At 43.2% G+C, this 21,054-nt stretch overlaps 1 protein-coding gene across 4 annotated transcripts in view; it reads right to left on the bottom strand.

Annotated features, from left to right (window-relative positions):
* Positions 1–9,835: 9,835 nt before the first annotated feature.
* LOC138526457 (zinc finger protein 135-like) overlaps positions 9,836–21,054 on the bottom strand; it is a 102,119-nt gene continuing 90,900 nt past the window's right edge. For all 4 annotated transcript variants that reach the window (XM_069637233.1, XM_069637229.1, XM_069637232.1 and 1 more), the window contains one exon: positions 9,836–20,360. In XM_069637233.1, coding sequence (XP_069493334.1) covers positions 18,799–19,923 — 1,125 coding nt within the window. In that variant the 5' untranslated portion in view covers positions 19,924–20,360 and the 3' untranslated portion in view covers positions 9,836–18,798. The remainder of the gene's footprint in view (positions 20,361–21,054) is intronic.

Raw genomic sequence — 21,054 nt, 5'->3', positions numbered from 1 at the left:
GAAGGGAAGGACTCTGTTCTCACCCGAGTGTATGTGAACAACGGTAAGAGCTTCATCAGCGAAGCCATGTTCCGCCAACTCCCAAAAGATCCAGCCATTCCCACATTTAAACTGATGGAAATGGATCTGGAAACACCCAATGGTGTATGCTCAAAATCTCCATAGGCAACAAGAGCATAGTCCATAATTGTTGGGTTGTGCGAGACGTCACTGCCGCCTTTTACTTAGGCAGTGACATTCTCAATCGCTTTGCCATTAGTTTGGACCTAATAAACTTCAAAGCTTGGTCCCGATTAGCGGATAATCCCATGGGCTTTGATGACCCAGAGAAAGCATTTAGGCCAGCTCAACTGCTGCCTCATGCAGTTGAAATTCAGATTGGAGAGGAAGTCACCATCCCAGAAAGGACCCGACAATTCTCCCTGAAAGTTAAAAGAGGACAGAAATTGAAAAACCCTGTTGCCTATATTCATCTTAATGCTTATTTCCAACAGCAAGGGTTGGGGGTAAACCCAACACCACTAGTCAACATAGAACATGACACCATTCCAATAGAGGTGGATAACAGCGTCTTAAAGATTATTGCTCTAGCCGCAAGGAACCATTATTGGAATGGCGGTTTATGACCGACATTTTTCCATAGATTTAGGTAATGAACTGTTAGGACCAATCCGCAAGGACTGTTTTGAGAGTGATAGTGAGGACAACACATCAACAGACAGGATCTTTACCCGGCATGGGGGGAATTTCCTGGTGTACACTTCCTGCCCTTATGGCAAGGAAGATGTGACCTGTGACTTCAGGAGGGATGAGGTGATTTTCCAAGTCCGCAAGGACTGCCTTCCCCACCTGAAGTCACCAGTCCAAATCAGCACTTTGACCAGGGACTTCTCCACCCAGCTGGAGGAGGCCGCTGAGATAGCAAAACCAGAAGTCTTTCCAGGCTTCAGGCAGATGGTTGAAGAGAGAGTCAATTTAGCTGATGCCTGTGAGACTCTGGAGCAGAAGCAAAAATTGAAACAAGTTTTCTTAGATTTTCAAGATCTCTTTGCGGTGGACTCATATGACTGTGGTCGCACCGACATCCACACAACAACAATTCCTACGGACCCTGGCCTGACTCCAGTGTATGTGAAGCAATATCACTTGCCTCTCGCATCAATGGAGTCCCTTACTGAAATAATTAAGAACCTTGAGTCCGTGGGATAATCCGTCCAGTCGACAGCACCTTCAATAATCCGGTGCTGGGGATTTTGAAGCCAAACGGCCAGTGAAGACTCTGCGCTGACCTTAGGAAGCTCAACAAACGGGTCCATACTTCCCGATGGCCTCTTGCCTACATAGACCCAGGACTGGCCCAGATCCAGGGGTCATAGGTATTCACTGCAATCGACCTGATCAATGAGTACTGGACTGTACCTGTCAGTAGGGAGGACCAAAAAAAGCTGGCTTTCACCTTCGGGGGGCAGCAGTACACATGGACCCGGACTCACTTCGGGTACATCAACTCCGGCAATGAATTCAACATCTTTCTACATAAGGCCATGTCCGACATGGGTGAAAGGGGTAACCTGGCCTATGTAGATGATGTTCTCATCAAAAGCTCAACAGTGGAGGAACACATAGCGGAGATCTGTTACGTTCTGACACAGTTGACGGCTGCCGGAGCAAAACTTTCCTTTCAAAAGGCACAGTGGTGCAGAACCCGTGTCAATTTCTTGGGGCATGAGATTACTTCTCAGGATATCTGTCCCCAGGAAAAGAAAGTGGAAGCACTCCAGAAATTAAAAGATCCCACAACTCTGTGGGAACTAAGGGGCCTCCTTGGACTGACTACAGCAGAAAGTTCATTGAGGACTACGCAGAGATCACAAGACCCCTGATCCATCTTTTGAAGGGGGGGGTCAAGTGGGAGTAGGGTCTGGAACAAGCCGAGGCAGTAAGAACAACTCAAAAGAAGCCTCTCACAAGCACCTTGCCTAGCTTACCCTGTCAAAAACAAGGAGTTCCTTTTGGAGACAGGGTTCTCAAATACATGCTTGAATGCAGTATTATATCAAAAGCATGACAAGGTCAATAAAGTAATCTCCTATGCAAGTAAAACTTTATCCTCTGTGGAGGAAAAATTCAACGATTGGAAAAATTCAACGAGAAGGCACTCCTGGCAACGGTGTGGGCATTGAAGAATTACCGCCCGTTTATCCAGGGGGAACACATCATAGTGGAGACCCCACACCAGCCTCTGCAACATCTCCAAAGTGACAGAATCTGGGCCGGAAATGTGAGTAATTCCTGAATTACTTCCTGGATTCTGTCAATGCAAGGCTTTCCTGTGGAGGACAGATATGGCCAAAACAAGAAGAGTCCCCTCGCACAAGGTCTGGCTGACTTGCATGATTGTACCAGAGAAAACTGTCTCGAGGACGAAAGTCTTAAAATCAAGGACAACATGGAGGCATACCTTAATTCACCACACAAAGTCTTTGAAGAAGACCAGTGTGAGGGAATGCCCACTGTATATGTGGATGGATGCTCCTACCATGTTGACAACAACGGGGAAAAAGAACTTGTGGCCGGCGTAGGGAATGCATGGGTGAATGATGCCCCTGAACCCTCTGCTGGGTACAAGATTAGTCCCCGAAGTAGTCAATTGGCAGAGTTGATGGCTGTGCATCAAGCCATCCTCCCTGCTGTCCAACATCAACTCCACAAACTGGTCATAATCACAGATTCGGATTATGTACGGAACGGGTTTGTGGAGCACCTTGTTAACTGTTTCCATTAAAACATGGAAAACTAATACAGAATATTGATGATCTGGTCACCTCGAATGGGATGACCATCTACTGGAAAAAGATCAAGGGTCATTCTAAGGTAGAGGGACCAGACAAAACTGGAAATGACATAGCTGATCAGCTGGCCAAAACTGGAGCCATCCAAGGGGATCTACTTGAGATCAAGTCCCTGTTGGGGGAAATCCAGGTCACTGCTATCACTAGGTCCCAGACAAATGCTCACAATGAACTCTCAACTGCACAATGGAGTAAGGAGACCCGAGATGCTGATTTGATTACGGCTCAAAAAGGGGATCCAATAATTGGTAAGTTTTATCAACACATTGACGGATACCGATTACATAGGGAAAGAGGACCTCAGAGTGTTGATGAAATGTCCAAAAATGTTCCGAATCCAAGACGGTTTGTTGGTAAGGAGGTCCCTAGCTGGCCAGGATCAGTGGGTGGTCCCTACCTCATTCCGAAGCCTGATGTTAAATCATGCACATGATACGGCCACAGCCGGTCATAGGGGGTTTCATACAACACTTGAAATCTTCAGAGAGGTTGCATACTGGCGACACATGGGGCAGGACCTCGACCAAAACTTGAAGGGGTGTCTTGTGTGTGCACAATTTCAGCCAACATCCCTCACACACTGTGCGCCTCTCCAAAAGAGGGGGATGACACTGCCATGGTCAGATTTGCAAGTCGATTTTATCGGGCCCGTGATTCGCTCCTCTAGGGGGTACAAGTACATGTTGACCGTGACATGCTTGTTTAATAAATGGGTGGAATGTCTCCCGACCCCAAATTGCAAGGCAGAAACAGCAGCTGCCCTGATGATCAACCACATCTTCTCGCGTTTGGACTACCCCAAAGGATCGAGTCAGACCGAGGTTGCCACTTCACTAGCGAAGTAATGACAAAGATGTGGGAGATATTTGGGGTCAAAAGGAAATTACACATTGACTACCGGCTAGCCTCTAGTGGTGTAGTAGATAGATACAACAAGACAATTGTGAGCATATTAAAGAAGTTTGTGGCAGATTCTGGGCCAAGTTGGGATATTCGATTACCTCTTGTCCTGATGGCCATCAGATCTACCCCTTCATCTGCAACTAAAATGTCACCATTTGAGCTGATGACTGGACGAAGGATGGTGCTTCCCCAGCATCTGCTCTACAGAACCCAAGAGCAGACATTGATCAATGCCTCCACAACTCATGAGTATGTTGAAAATATGAGAAAACACCTTCAACATGCTTTTGCCTATGCTCAGCGAAATCTAAAAAGATCTGCAGACAGCATGAAGACCCACTATGACTTAAAGACTACTAGAAAAGAATACCATGTAGGTGACCAGGGTCTACTTATACAAATTCCAAAGGTACCAGGCCAAACAGCGCATATTTTTGCCTAGCTGGAGTGGTCCTTTTGAAATTGTAGACAAAATCTCACCAGTCGCCTACAAAATCTGCATCCCCAAAGGCAGTTTTGCAGAGGGGGAAGATAAGTGGGTCCATATCAACCAACTGAAGTGTTGCCATCCTAGGCACACTCTGCAGCAACTAGAGGATTCTTCTGAGACCTCAGAGGGCGTCACTCCAGCTCCCTAGAATTCCAACTATAAAAATATTCCATCTATATAATCAATAAATTGCCAATAGAATAAAATTGTCCTGATTTGTCAAATAATATGTGTCCACCCCACTACATAAATAGTGGTGGGGAAATGTCTACAAATATGCTTTTGCTTTGTCATCCTAGAATTGGAAACCATGGAGACTACAACCAAGGAGGACGACCCAGGGTCCGGAAGAAAAGATCCAGGGGCCCGGGGTATCGCTCAATACTCTCATCAGGAATCGGCGAGGAGAACAGGTCGATCCACCACTGATGGGAGAAGCTGATGAGTTTTGACATTTGGACCAGAAAGAAAAGAAACTGATCATCCCCATCTTGTGACTTCCCATTGATGGGCGGTCAAAGCCAAATCGCGAGGTGGGGCTTGTGGGATGCATTAACCCACTAGGCTCTGCCCTGCGACATCACTGTGTGCTGGTGGCACCAGAACCAGCGATATGGCCGCAAAAAGCCCTATGCACGCTAAACCTCTGAGAATTGCGCAGTGAAACCAGAAAGTTGGCTGCCAATCTACTTTGCCTGTGTCAGTAGTGGAACTGGAGACCACACTGCTAAAATCTGTCATTGGGCTGCCCACAGAGTGAAAATGTAAACTTCATAAAAGGCAGTGCTTTATGGCCAAGAAACCCAAAGGTGCTGTGAAATCCTTTTTCCCTGGCTGCTGAAATAAATGGTTCAAACATCAGAAAAGATCCAACATTCTTGCTGGGTGTTACCCGTCACTGTATTTAAAGAATCCACATAAGCACACAATGTCAGGAGAAGCAGATTTCATCACCAGAATATCCACATTTTAAAAAAGGTGCTTTCCTGGGAAAATCTGTCAGATATGGGCGCAGTACCGTCGGCCGCATGTATGAAAGCTGTCATTTAATTACACTGGAAGCTTAAACTTGTACAGTAAAATCAAATGGTTGAAATGAAGTGACTTGCTATCAAAAGCAATATAGGTTGCCAATATTTAATTTCTATGTTTAAAAAGACTGGAATTAGAGATTTGTTTGCCTGTTTTAAAAATTGTAACTTTAATTTCAACAAAGAACAATGTCACAATTTACTTTAAAGTAACCTGATTCAGCAAAATGTCAAAGAAGCTTCCCCCAAAGGGAAACACACCACCCTTCTGTTTCCCACCAAAAGAACAGGAACTCCTATTTAGGTGTTAATGAAGATGGGAGGAGATTTTGCTCTGCTGCTCTGGAGAGAGACAAAAGACTCCCTTGATTGAAAAGATATGCAGATGCAACTGTCAACAGAAACTCCTTCCAGGGGAAAGAGGCAGGGATTGCTCTTGGACCACCAAAACTTTGGAGGCGGGACAGAAAGTTATGTGTATTGTTAAAGCACCAGAAAGTATATATTTGAAAAGGACTGACAGAGGACTGTGCAAAATTGTAAAAATGTGTAAAATAACAGTATTGTTAATATCAAAATTCTGATCACGTTGTGAAACTACTCAGAACTCTGTGCTATGTTCAGGGACAAGACTACAGAATTTGTGGTTTTGTAGCAATTGTGGTGATGCCATAAACATGAAACTTCACATGATTATGCCCAGAAGTCATGCGCACATATGTGTAAAAATGTGGACAAATCTGACATTGGGTACCGGACCAAAAGTGTGAAAAATTGCCAAATCTAGACCCAAGCTCTCACCGTGACGGGGCTCGGATCAATACTTGCTCCAACAAATATCTGATATAAATATGCTATTGGTATTAAGGTTGCAAAATTGTAAATTTGTCTTGTATGAAAAATAGATTTCATGTGCAGAAACAAAGGGGAGGTACTCCCTGGATCATCAAATACAGTGTCATCATGACACCATGTTTTCTTCTCAAATCAGGGGAGAGGAAAGACCCTAACCAATAGAATACTAGGGGGTGTGCCTAGTAGAAGTCAGTATAACCACCCATTTAGAAAATACATAAATAGAGATAGCTTGGGACTTAGAGAGACACACATCCACTCACCATCCTATTGCTGGCGAAGCACTTTGCAAGAGAAATCCATATTCCAGACTCCCGAACTTTGAAAGCAGAAAGGCCCACTTCCAAAGCTGAACCATTCTCAGCTTGGCTTTCAATAAATCCTGAAACCAGATTTTACCCCAGACCTCCAAGGGGAACAACAAAAAGAACAGCCTGGCTGAGCTGTGCTGCTTTCTTGCTAAGAATTCTTGCCAGAATCCAGAGATCCGACCCAGTAAAGCTGAGCTGTGACCAGATAGCAGCGAACCAGAACCAACCCGTCAGATCCAGTCCAATTTCGCCGTGCAGTGTCCAGAGTGCCGTGCTGAGTGCAGAACCAGAGTGCCCTGAGTCCAGTCCAGTGTGATAGCAGAATTCCAGTCCAGAAAGTATCCCTGACCAGATCTCTGACGGGTCCATTCCAAACAGCGGTAGTGAGTATCCATAGCATAGGATTGTCTCTAGCATCCGCTAGACATCCATAAGTCATCCCTATCCAAACCCACTCTCTTATATCCAGAACTGCATTGTAGAAAATCTTTTGTCTTACCTGAATCTTTCTCTCATCCCTATAGTCCTTTGGTAATAGTAGTGCTAAAATCATCTGTGCGCTAATATATTTGCTGAAGAAAGACAACCGTCTCGGCGGGCAAAAACCAGCCAGAGGCGTCGCTGGACTGTTGGCTGTGCTGTCGTGTAGTTTGTGGCTTCATAGTCTCCTTAGTATAAGAAACCTTGTTTGTAATTTTAAAAAGCGCAACCTTGTTTTACAAATTTTGACTCTTTCTGAAAAAACCCGACCTCTACAAAAACCTTCATAACGTCTTCCTTGTGTATGCTAGAAACGAGATTTAAGTGTCTAATTGAAGCTAACATCCTCAGCTTTCCAACGAACCAAAAACTGCATCCCAACTCCTTATAATTTTGCCGCAATCACGCTTACCGCGCATGGAAAAGTTTGCCACACATTTTTTGTTTGGCTCAAATCTATCATGTGTGAAACAGCTGTATATTGCATCCGACCTCAGAATTAAGTTTTCAACCCGCTAATTACACAATAATCATTGATAGTGTTTATCTGAAACTATACAAAGTGGCTCCCACTAGTATTAAATCCATTTTAGTGAATTAAATCCAATTTCAGTGTTTTCACCATTCATTTAAAGCACATTCAAAACCATTTTGATAAGTTGCAATCATTCCTGTTTTTCTCTGTGTTTGCTGGGGGTATTTTGGGATTGATACTGTATTTGTTGAGTGTGTATTCCTGAAACCTGTTTTCTCTCCTTCCATCTCTTTATACTGCATATTGGTGGCATTGAGTAGTGTGCAGGGGGAAAGAGTGATCACTTGCATTTTGATTGAACCCACACAAAAGTATTATTTCTATGCTGCATTTTTTTTCTAACAATACTCTGTGTGATTAAAGAGATGTATTGCAACATCACCCCATTGGTGATCATTGTATAAACCATTAAATAGTGTAATATATATATATATTGTGAAAATACCTAAAATAAATCTTTTTAACTTTGCAAAACAGCATGCTTCCTGGTTCAGTGTGACCGGGGGGGGGGGGGGGGGGTATTCAAAGATAGGGGCGTGATATAAGGGGGTATTCAAAAATAGAAGAACTTATAGACATAAATAAATAATTATGGGTTCCAGCTGTGCATCACATACTAGGCATTGACTTAGGTGGAGTGCCGGGTTGAAATCACTTACAGCTGGTCTCGCACGGTTTCTTCCAGCTTCTTCCTGATTTGCGCCAGTTTCTGTGATGAGTTGTGCTCATTCTATCTGTAAATGACATGAGGTGCACGTTTTTCGGTCAGAATCCCATTGTGTGCTCTACTTTGGTGTGCTACTGCCAGATGTGCTACAGACAGGCGCGCCCCTGTGTATGTGGCCTTTTTGTGCCACTGTTTGTGTTTCTTTTGCGTAACGCTTTGTGATCTGGTGTGCCAAGTGTATTTTTTGTTATTTATTTGTGAATATGTGTAGCGCAATCAGATGCCTTATCAGACATCACATATGTTGGGACTTCAATATTATCAACATCAGACACTATGAGTGGATTTTAAAATCATTATTATAACAAATTATTTCTCTAGGGGCCTTTAACATCACCATCAACATAACACACCATCTCTTTCTGGACATTGTCATCATTTCTATCACACATTATCCCTGTGGGAGTTTAACATCAGCGCTATTACACATCATCTCTGTGGGTATTCCCATAACATTATCACACAACATATCTGTGCGGACCGGAACATCATCATAATCACACTATCTCTTTGTGGCCTGTAATATCATTATTATCACACAATATCGTTGTGGCATTTAAACATTATTATTATCACATACCGTCTCAGTCAGACTTTCAACAGCATCAATACAAAACTCAATGTCTGTGGGGACTTTACGATCATCATCATGAATACACCCGCACTTCTCAATGGGGACTTTCATGTCAATGCTTTCACACACTATCTCTGAGAGGTACTTTAACATCGCCAGTATTATACAACATCTCTGTGAGGACATTAGCATCAATATAACCTCACACCATCTCCACTGGAACTTTAACATAATCATCACACACCATTTCTCTGAGGACCTTAACATCAATATAATGACACACAATTTCATGCAGCTCTGAGCTTCTGGTCATTCCGGCACCCCAACGCCACAAAATGCTGGTCTTAGCGGTGCCGGTATTACCAACAATTTCTGCTATGGACTCCATGTAATGGAACTTTCTGGCACCTGTAATCTGCTGGTGATTGCGGCAGACCAGGTGCTGGTAATCGTATTACCATTTGGTGGTATCCCGCTCGATTTACCGGCAGGGTGTCAACAAACTGATAATGAGGCCCTATGTCTGTAGGGACTTTAGCATCATGACAAACACACACCATCACAGAGGGTACTTCGACATCAGTATTATCATACCTCATCTTTAGGGGGACTTCAACATCATTATTATCACACACTATCTGCTAGGGGGACTATAACATCACCATTATCACACCACATCTCTCTAAGGACTAGTGCATCCTGATAATCACACACCCTCTTTGTGAGGACTTTAAACTAATGATCTCACACCATTTCTGTGAGGATTTGAACATCTATATCATGACACATAATCTCTACTGGGACTTCAACATCACCAACATCACACACCATGTCTATGGGAACTGTAACATCATGATAATCACACACACACATCTCTGTGGGGACTTCAACATCATTATTATCACACACTAGCTTTATTGGGACCATACCAGTATTAAAATTCTAGACCATCTTTTTGGACTTGAACACTGCTAGAAGGACTTTAACATTACCATGATCACACCACATCACACACCATTTCTGTGAAGACTAACAATCATTGCACACCTCTGAAAATCAATATCTTGAGGCAATCTCTATTGGACCGTCAGCATCACCAACTTTATACACCATGTATATTGAGACTTTAAAATCATGATCATCACATAGCATCCATGTGGGGACTTCAACATTAGTATTATCATACACCATCTTTGAGGGAACTTCAACATCATGATAATCACACACCATCTCTGTGAGGACGTTAACATCAGTGTTAATATATACCATCGCTGTGGGGTCTTCAACATTATTATCACACACCATTTCTGTGGGGATATCCACATCCATATTATCATACAGCACCCCGGTGGGTCTTTCACATCATTATAATCACACACCATCTCTGTGAGGACTTCAGCATAATTAAAATCATGCCATCTCTGTGGGGGTTTCAATAACCTTATTATCATACACAATCCTTGTGGGTACTTTCCCTTTGCCAAAAACGTTGCACCATCCTTATCAGGAGAGTAACTTCACTAACATCACACAGAGCTTCAAAGGGGACAGTAACATCTTTATCATCAGAACAATCCTAGAGGTAGAGGTAGAGGACATGGTCAGAGGGCAAGATGGTGACTGTTGCTTCCCCACAGTATGTGATTCTCAGTCACTTACGCCATTTTTCTGTGCCCTTGATACCTTTTCTGACACTTCTGTAGTGTTTATAATCGGGTGTGATGCTACAGTTATGTGCCTTCATGTAAATGTAGTATGGGAATAGCAAAACCTTTACCATCCATCCTTAGGATGTGGGCAGTTGGCACCTCGTCAAAACAGGTTCATCCCTGTTCCTCCAAAACCATCAAGGAACACATTGACTCCCTGGCTCCTGCTCTGATCGACTTCTGCAACCACTCCTTCGCCACTGGAGTCTTCCCATACCTCCTGAAGCACTCCCTTGTGCACCCTCTTCTTAAGAAACCCTCTGCTGACCCGTCCTGTCCGGCTAACTATCGCCCAATCTCCATCACTCCTTTCCTGGGAAAACTCCTGGAAAAACTGGCATCTCCCAGCTTAATCTTCACACTGAATCTGTTGGTTGACCATCGGTCTGGCTTCAGAGCTGCCAGAAGCATGGAAACTGCTCTCCTGAACATCCTTGGAGACCTGCTCTCCAACCTTGATTCCAACACCCCGTGTCCTCATCTTACTTCATCTCTCTTCTGCCTTTGACACGGTCAACCATGCCATCCTGCTAAACTGTCTCGGGGATAACCTGGGTATCACCGGTCAGGCCCTGGCGTGGCTGACTTCTTTCCTCTCTGATCGATCCTCCCAGGTCCAACTTGGATCCTTCCTCTCCTCTATCTCTATCTGTGGTGTTCCCCAGGGGTCTAACCTCTCCCCTGGCTGTTCACCCAATACCTGGCACTCCTTGCCCACCGCATTGCTGCTCTCTACCCCAACTTTCATTGCTATGCGGATGACACTCAGCTCATTTTCAGGCTACCTTCAACCACTTCTTTTCCTTCTCTCATCTCTGACTGTCTGTCTGCTATCCAGGAGTGGTGTGCCATCAACGATCTCTGCCTTACTGCCAGTAAGACTGAGATTCTCCTCATCGGCACACCCGCTTCCTCCTTTTCTGACACTCTCTAGCCGGCCCTCTTCCTGCTCCCACCTGCGAGGGTAAAAACCTTGGGGTCATCTTGGAATCCACACTCTCCTTCTCTCCTCACATCTCTGATGTCTCTAAGAAGTCACACTACCAGCTGCCCGTCCTCAGAGGTATTCTTCCTTTCCTCTCCTTCCCCCAGAAGCTCGCTGTCTCCAGAGCTCTGGTTCTCTCTAGGCTGGACTATTGCAACAGCCTCTTTCTAAATCTGCCTACTCCTACTCTCCGCCCTCTGCAACTCATCCAGAACAGGAGTTCAAGACTTATCCTTGGCGTCAAGCCCAGGGATCGTATCTCTCCAGGACTGAAATCTCTGCACTGGGTCCCAGTGATTGCGAGGGTTAAGTTCAAAACCTTCTGCATTGTCCACAAGGCCTTCTTTGTCCTGGGGCCTGAATACCATCAACTTTCTCTTCCTAAATATCTTCCTTCTCGAGCTCTTCGCTCATTCGCCTCCAACTCCCTCAGGGTCAGTCGATTCTCCAAGCAACGAGTGGGTGGTAGATCTCTCTCTTCGGCTGGTGCCTCCCTCTGGAACAGCCTCTCTGCCTCCATGAAACTTTAGGAGCACCATCTCCGGTCCCGGAAGCACCTCAAAAACTTCCTCTTTGCTTCTGCTTTCTCTCCTCCTCTCCCCTGCTGAACCCCTGGCTGAAACTGAAACTGCACTGGTTAACTGGCCACCCTCTGATCTCGGGCCCAGGTCCCCTCCCCCACCAGTTGCACACCTGCACTGTCTCCATGGCAACCCCTGCACTTGGGAACTGTTTTCTGTATCCCTACAGTCCCCTACGAGCACTTGACACCTGATGTCTGCACTTACCCTTGCACTTGCCTCCAGCTGGCCATACTTTTACTTATTGTTTTTTTTAAATTCTATTTATCCCATGTACTGCACTCTCCCCAACCCTTACCCACGCACTTTTCCCCTTCCCGCTTCCCCTGCACTTGTGCGATCTGATTGATACCTGGCCTAGAAGGATCGTTATATCTGTCTTCACTCTGTTCTCCCTCCCTTGCCGTGTCATGCCTTGAAACACTTGTGTATAGGTGCGTTATAAATGCCATATCATATCATATAGAAATAGAATTGTGTAATGTACAAAGGAGTATTGTGAATCAAACAATTAGCCATTTGCATATGGTTGCACTCAATTCCAAATAAGAGTAATGAAGCAAGTCCCCACAATGATGGTAACACACATTCAAGCCCTTACAAAGATGGTACTGTACAATCTATTAAAAATAAGCATTTTTGCGAATTTGAAGCTGCATCCTATGTTACAAATTTTTTCTTAACATATTTCTGTTATTAGCATATTCTCAAAACATTGGGAAAGGGTAGTCCCCACAAGGCAGGTTCCCACACATAGTCCCCACAAGGTAAGAAAAACCCGTGTGTGTGTGTGTGTGTGTGTGTGCGTGTGCGTGCGTGCACGTCTGTGTGTATGCATGCAGTTACATGGATAAACCATTTTCCCTGCAGAGGGTGGGCCCCTTCACAATATCCATTAAACTTTGCAAATAAGAGGCAAATAGTACAATGGCAAGAATGGTTGGTGGGAGAGTGTTGTGAAAAGGAACACATCCTGGTCTATGAGTAACTGGGTAAAGTTCACTTTTTGTGACATCTTGGCTCTTTCCTATTCCTTGTGTGGTGGGGAAACGCATCAGCACACTGTGAGAACATGATAGACCGCAGCATTGGACAGCTAGACCATAGGCAAATACATTATGAAGAATTTTCTTGGCAAATCAAGCATTGTTGTTTCCCAATTTCTCTAGGTTATAGTGCCTTCACCAAGCATCCGGAGTATTTCATGCCAGTGATCCGCAGATTCCCACGATTAGAACAAGTTTGAAGAAGGCCAAACTTTAGGAGATGAGCATGGATGTTTCTGGAGAGGTTCCATGTAGCACATATTAGTGTGGGATATGTACAGCAATCCATCAGGCTATGTACGTTTTCTTATGAACGAGGTTTGACTATTGCTATTTTATTTCTATTGCACTCGAACACACATTTTTCAGAGCGCGACAAGGCAAGGGATGGGAACAGGGGAGAACAAAACAGCGATCTTACTAGGCCCAGTGACATTGAGAACGCGCAAGTGCATGAGGGAGGGGGAGTGGAAAAGTGCATGGAAGGGGGGAGAAGTGGAAAGTGCGAAGCAGAGGAAAAACAGATAAATAACAATAAATAAATAATAAAGGCAACAAACAGTGGTAGTGCAACCAACAATTTGCAAGTGCTAGGTTTAAGGCAGCAGACATGGTAGGTCTGATAAGTGCAGGAAGAAAAAGGGGGCGCTGTATGTGTACAGTTACAGACCCCAGTGCAAGGGGTGGGCCGGAGGCAGTGCGGGAGGGTGAGCAGGTACCTTGGCCCGGAGGACAGAGTGTGGCCAGGTGCACGGTGCCAAGAGAGAACAGATCAGAAGGGGCGAGGGGGAGCGAAGGCAGAAGAAAGGAGGAAGGTCTTGAGGTGCTTCTGCAACCGGAGATGGTTCTCCTCAAGTTTTAGAATGGCAGGGAGGCTGTTCCAGAGGGAGGCCCCAGCCGAACACAGAGATCTACCCCCAGCTCGTTTCTTTGAAAAACAACTGACCCTGAGTGAGTTGGACTATGCACAGGATAAATTGTTTGTGTTGCTATGGACGTTTGCCAGGCTGGATTCCCCGGGTCTAAACCTCGGTAGGCAAAAAACAAATCTCATTGGACGACGAGAGTAAAATGCATGTTATCAAAGTAGCATTTTAAGGTGTGCTTGACGTCAAAGTTATAAACTACCTCCTTATTTGAGAATAAATGTGGGGCGACTGATCTCATTGTTCAAATGAAACTCAGCCAACACCTTGTCGCAACAGAGACTGTGGGCACTTTCAAGGTGAAAGGAGCTTTGAGCATGCTAAGTACGTTGCTAATGCCTTGTATAGATAAAAAACAAATGAGTTTCCCTTGAGTGTACTGTAATTTCACAGTGTACAACGTGTAAAAATGACTGCTGCATTAGACAAGCCAACATCAAAGTTAGGTCCAAATGGGGCAAATGTCTCTTCCCAAGCACCTGAAGGAGACCAGCAAGATGGTGCTTGACAACTTCATTTGATGTTGAGAAAACCTCTCCAGGCATGCTCCTGTCAATGCCCAGGGCTGCTAAGTAGATTATGAAGGTGTCAATAGTTACACCTTTCATACTTAACTTGGTTAGAATTTTTGTAGTACAAGGAAAGAACTACAGCCACTTGCTTTTAAATTATGACTGTAGAAAACGTGCAAGTAGCAGCGAGAAGTCCTTACCCTACAGGGAAAGCCCCCGATTGTGGGTTTAGGTGTTAGGTGCACACAAAGAAAAGTTGTGTTACAGGGCTCCAGATAAGAATTTGAGAAATCAGTATTTTAGTCCCTGTTTTGGGAAGTTGGGCTTATATTTAAGTTGGGCTTATATTTAAGCACAAGTAACAATAGGGATTTTACACGTGATTGAAAGTATCATTTGTACCTAGCAAATGACTTAAATGAAAATTAGTATTTTAATCATATAGACTGTATACACATGAGGTAGCACTGTAACAGAGGTTCTCTTTGTGGAAGGTGATGCTTATGTTACTGGTCTGAAGAAGCGTATCACCTGAGCAAGGCAAGTGGCATGAAAGTTGTCTCGGGAGGATAGCTCAGGGGAAACCTGCTCGCCTTGGAAGCAAGATGACACGGAGCATTGAACCCACAGATCCCTGGGTCCACGCTTAGAAACCTCTAGGTATTAAGCGCGTTATAAATAACCAATTATATTTATACTTATACTAAAGGTCAGTTATTTGCATACAGGTTACTCCCCATTTTACCTAGATGAGAGCATTGGGCTGGCTTTAGGGAGCATGTATGCTGCTTATCAGTAGCCCTGATGTTATGACCTATTTCTCTGGATAAGGGCGTCATGAGAAAGAGGCATGCATTCTTTGCTGTCAGAGAGGGTAAGTGCATGCAACTGGAACCATCACATATTCAGTACGGCTCCTGGAGTTCTGAAAGACCTTTAGCTTCGGGGACATTGGCGAGAAAACCTCAAGAAATGTTTTTCAATCATCAGATGGCATCAGTTACCATCTAAGATACAAATGCTGGAAGCTGTGTGTGTGCTGTGGTGTGTTGCAAGGACATATCAATCAACTGACTGTTTCAATTTACACTCGTCAGAGTGGTCGGTTCAATACAAGATGCCAGGAGCCGCGAACTGCTAACCTGGCATCTATTGGTTGGACAAGTGCTATGCTACCTCCTAAGTTGTTGCATCTCTAGCAGCAGGATTACCCTGGAGCTTGAGTGGAGCTGATACAATCAATTCATTACATTTGCTTTACAGTTTTGGACCAGGCACAAAGGAGCCCAGAACAAAAAGTGTTGAGAGGACACGGCTATGATTGGATAGAGAGGTAACTAGCTGTCCAATGCATGTAACAATAGACATTATGAGCATTAGAAAGGCTACTACTGGTACTAGGATGGTAGTAAAACATGGAGAACAGCATTTAAGCCAAAAGGGAGTATCTTATATTGATGGTATTTCTTCCTCACTTCGGGGTGAATCCGGGTTATTGGCTCAGAACTGGTTGTGGGCACTTGCCAATACTTTTGGCATACTACTCTGTTCCCACCTACTAATCTATGTACCATAAGGCAGATTCTCGCGGTTCAGGGGCGAAAGGGGACTTCCCAGCCGGGTTTGTCATATGTCCAGTATGGCATGCTTGAAGGTGTAAAAACAATGTGTAAAAGGTCACAGAGAGTTCCAGGAGCATCAGCAAAGAGACAATCGCAACTTAGGAGCCTAATGATGTTATTCCATCACAGAGACCACCACTGTCTATTTTAATTTATTGGGTTTTTATAAGGTGCCAACCATAGGTAGAGCTGTTTCTCCCTATGTAGTCTGGCCTCGATGAAAACCTATCTGCAAGGAATTCAGGACCTTGTGCTTCTCACCAATGGCCTGCAGTTGTTTTCTACGGGTGCATTATGGGCAAGTAATAGCATATCTATCGGCCTGCAATTCACTTGATCAGACCCATCCAAAGATTACTATTTAATTTCCAGCCTTACTGCTGCCTCCTTTAATTCTGGTGGTATCGATTCATGACTAAATGGTAGATGGATGATAACATTACTCCATACTATCAATTTTCTTCTCACATTCAGAATGCACATAAGGATTTTGTTGTGTGTCCGACGTGTTCTCTCACACTGTTATTCATCCATGTGTGCATATAGTACAAATATCTGGTGACCCAGTGTGTTAGCATCACATTCTGAATTAAGATTCTCTCATCTTAAATGTATGTGTTCTAATTAGTATCTGCATTGTGAAAAGTACAGCTTGTTTTCTCTGCTTGCATGGCCTCATTTTAATCACAGAACACTGAAGTGCATTGGCAGTACTGTGGGTTCTTGGTGATTGTATGCCTATATTTCATGATCTTGTATCGCTCAATCCAGTCTTCCCTCATGAACGATAACATTACTCTCCAGACTATCAATTTTCTTTTCACATTCAGAGTGCACATAAGGATTCTTTTGTGTCCCTGGTGTGTCCTATCGCAATGTTTTACATCCATTTGTGCATTAATAGGGTTTCTCCTTTGTTTTTGTCTAAACATGATTAAGTTTAATTGCATACTGGAATAGTGTCAGAGATAGTTTGTTAACAATATTTATATTCTATGTACATGCTCTCTTGCAAGTTAGACTAGACTTCACAACTGAGGCGCTTCTTTTATTGAGAGCAGACGTATGGTGGCCATCTTGCGTGTGTGTGTTCCCATGTTGAGTCAGAATGATTCTTGGACTGAAGATGTTCTCACATTCAAAGCAAAGGTACTCTACCAGTTAAGGTCTACAAGAAAAGCCTGTTTTTGGATGTCTGGAATAGAAAGTGCTTATTGTCTCGGATTGAGTCAGATAGTGTTGTTTACCAAAAGTGTTCCAAAAGGCGCACCTGAGTGAGTTAGAATAATTGTATAATGAAATATTCCCACAGGAGGATCATTGATTATGTTCTTGTTCAATGTACGTGCACTCTTGCTGAGTCAGAGTAGATTTCATAACTGAATCAACACCTGCACTCGGTGTACTGATATGGTTGTTGAACACATAGGCATTTTCCCATGTTAAATCGGACTGATTCAATGACTGAAGATTTTCCCAAAATCGGAACTTAGGCACGTTTTTGCTTGCATGTGAACACAATATTTTCATCCCAAAGGGTGTGTTGAGCCTCAAAGGATTTATGAGTAAGCTTTGCAATCATTTGAGGACAAGTTTTTGTTTAAGTGTTTTGCCACATTTTGTCCAACAGTGTGATTTTTATGTTTAGTCAGACAGGCTTTCTGACTGACACTGTTCTCAAATTCAGAGTAGGCAATGTTCTTGTAAGGTTATGGACTCCAAGTTGGATTTTATTTTGCATGCACTGCATGTTAAAAATTCAACTCATAAACGAGTCTGTGCATATGGTAATGATGTGCAATTCTTTTAAAGATAATAGCATGGTTTTTACCTCTTTGGACAGCCTATGTAAGTTGTCCTGTAGACCCTTCGTGATTAACTGTATTCACCTACAGGAACTGGAAGCAATGACACTATTAGTCGCACATTTTGTGCACCTCTGACTGCATATACAGATATTTCATCACCATATGACTTGCTTTATGCAGTACAAAGTAATTGCATGGGTACAGATGTGTCTATAATCCTACCCATATTTAATATTTTCTCTCTTACTATATGTCTATTTTTCTGGCATCCCTTTTTGTGCTACTTCTGATTGTCTCATGTTGTTGCTGCTTCCTTGTTTTGTGTAATCCTTCGAAGTTCATGATCTCAATTTCATAAGGTTCACGTAGCTTTCTGTAGGCGATACAGGAAATGTTTATTTGTTTATTTGTGAAATAGTCTTCAGTTCAGTGGTCGACAGCCAAAAACAACATCTTAGTCTCCAAATATGTAAAACATGCATTTATTCGATGTTTCGTTTTAATGCATGCTTTGAACCACTGTATATGCAACCCACTAAGCTGCTATGACCACTCTTATGTCTATGGGTTTCTGCTCTCCTCTGTGCACCATGTATCTACTCATGATAAAAAAGATGTATTGCCTTACTGAAAATTCCAACGTTGAAAGCAATGAACATTTTTGTTGGGTGCATGTTTTTCCACTTTTCATATTGAAATCATTTATAATGTTAACTAATTAAATTAGTGTTTCTACTTTGTTTACATTTCTGCACACATAAGGGCAAACACACCACAATCCAGCAACAGGGTTAAAAGAATTGCCTGTACTATATTGGTATAGATGTTGCACGCAGTGGGGCATTTGTTCCTCACTTACTGTGGTGCTTTCTCTCATGTTGAGTCACACTGTTCCTATGACTGAAACGTTTGCGGCACTCAGTGCACTGGTACGGTTTTTCACCTGTGTGTTTCCTTTCATGATACATTAACCTGGTTTTATTACAGAAACCTTTCTTACATTTATTGCACTGATAAGGTTTTTCTCCTGTATGTGTACTCTCGTGTTCCGTTAGAGTGTTTTTATGACTGAAGCTTCTGTGGCATTCGGTGCACTGATACGGTTTTTCTCCTGTATGGGTTCTTTGATGTCGAGTCATGTTCATTTTCTCAGTGAAGCTTTTATCACATTCAGTGCACTGGAAAGGTTTTACTCCTGTGTGGATTTTCTTGTGTTTGATCAGATTGCTTTTCTGACTGAAGCGCTTTGAACAATCAGTACACGCATAAGGTCTTTCTCCTGTGTGTGTTCTCTCATGCCGAGTCAGACCAACTGCCCGATTGAAGGTTTTCAGACATTCGGAGCATGCATAAGGTTTTTGTCCTCTGTGTCTTCTCTCATGTTTCAACAAAGGGAATTCCTGACTAAAGCTTTTCTCACACTGAGTGCAGGGGTATGATTGTTCGCCTTTGTGTGTTTTTTCATGGCGAGTCAGGCGGCTTTTCTGATTAAAGCCTTTCCGACATAGAGAGCACTGATAAGGTTTTTCTCCTGTGTGCACAGACTCATGCTCAATCAGTCGATATTTCCGACTAAAGCTTGTTCCACATTTAGCACACTGATAGGGTTTTTGCCCCGTGTGTATTCTCTCATGCTGAGTCAAAATGATTCGCTGTCTGAAGAATTTTCCGCAGTGTGTGCACTGGTAGGGCTTTTCACCTGTATGTATTCTTTCATGGTCAGTCAAGTGGGATTTCTCCCTAAAGCTTTTCCCACATGCAGAGCACTGGTGAGGTCTCCGTACGCTATTCGTTTTCTCTTGTTGCGGTTGACTAAGAACGATTTTTTGATTTAAACTTTTCTGAAAATCAGTGAATTGATAAGGTGTTTCTTCTTTAATTGTTCCCTCATATTGTGTCAGATAGTCTATGACGATTACTTTGGTCTCACAATCTGACCACAAATTTGGCTTCTCTTCATACATTTCCTCATCCATTGTCAGACTGAAACACAGGCTGAGATTTTGATTACTTGCACTGGGAATGTCTTTATCCAATTTGTACTTGTTTACTAATGATCCATGGTTCTTTTTAATGTGATAAGTAGTTGCCTTGTTTCTTCAGGGAACCCATGTTTTTGGTTTCTATTTAAGAACACATTCATTTATCTGCTTATTTTCAGACCTGGTGTATGTTTCTAAGTAGCACACTTTAGGTGCTAAGTGTGGTGAAATGTGCGGAATTACATAAATAATTTTCACAACAAGTACTTTGTTCCACTTGAAGCTGCTGTTTACTTTTCAGTCCAAGGCTTGCTTTTTGAAGAGTTTTTCAGAGTTCTAGACCATCCACTTTCTTGTGCACAAGCTCTTTTTGTGGAGCATGCCACTGGTTCACGCAAACACGGTTTTGTTTCTGGCTATACTTCAGCTACCTGCAAAATTAAAATAAAAGAGTATATTAATTTGTTTAAAACAAACAGCATATACACCTAATATTTATAAACTGATTCACTGCTACATAGCGATATTTTAAAAAGTGATGCATCATTTGGGTAATCAATACCAGTTTGAATTATTCTTCTGATAGACTCACAAGAGGACTGCAGCATTAAACTGTTTAAAACGATTGACAAACTCAACTTTTGAAAATTATGGATACTGTGACGAAATTCCCTGCATGGAGACTCTGATGAGGGTGGTTGAAAGGGCTGAGTACCACCCCAAGCACGGGGATGCTGGGCCTGGTGGAAGTAAAAGGGGGATCCCAAAACAACCCTCACTGAGTACCCGCTCAAAAGTAAAAACACACAGACACGCAATAAACCCTCCCCATTAACTAAATGTCTATTAGAGAACCTTTAGGAGAGTTAAGGCAATATCCAGATCCACCAGTTTAGAAATAGATCAATTTCCCTTTAAGTGAAATCATTTCCAGGCACTTGGTGAAGGTAGGGAAGGATTTGATACAGTTGGAAGTTCACGACTGTGCAAAACAAAGTCAATTCTAGGACTAGAAAAATGCAAGTTTCAATTTCCCAACTACGGGATGCTTCTCAAAGAGAGAGAGGATTTTTCATGCTTACCACAGGTTTACTTGACTGGAAACCAGTGACTTGAGATCAGGCA

The sequence above is a fragment of the Ambystoma mexicanum genome, chromosome 7p (assembly GCF_040938575.1).
Source record: "Ambystoma mexicanum isolate Mex_15411 chromosome 7p, UKY_AmexF1_1, whole genome shotgun sequence".
In the NCBI taxonomy this organism is placed as follows: domain Eukaryota; kingdom Metazoa; phylum Chordata; class Amphibia; order Caudata; family Ambystomatidae; genus Ambystoma; species Ambystoma mexicanum.
The sequence above is the reverse complement of the archived record's forward strand: the minus strand, read 5'-3'. Positions and strand labels throughout refer to the sequence as shown.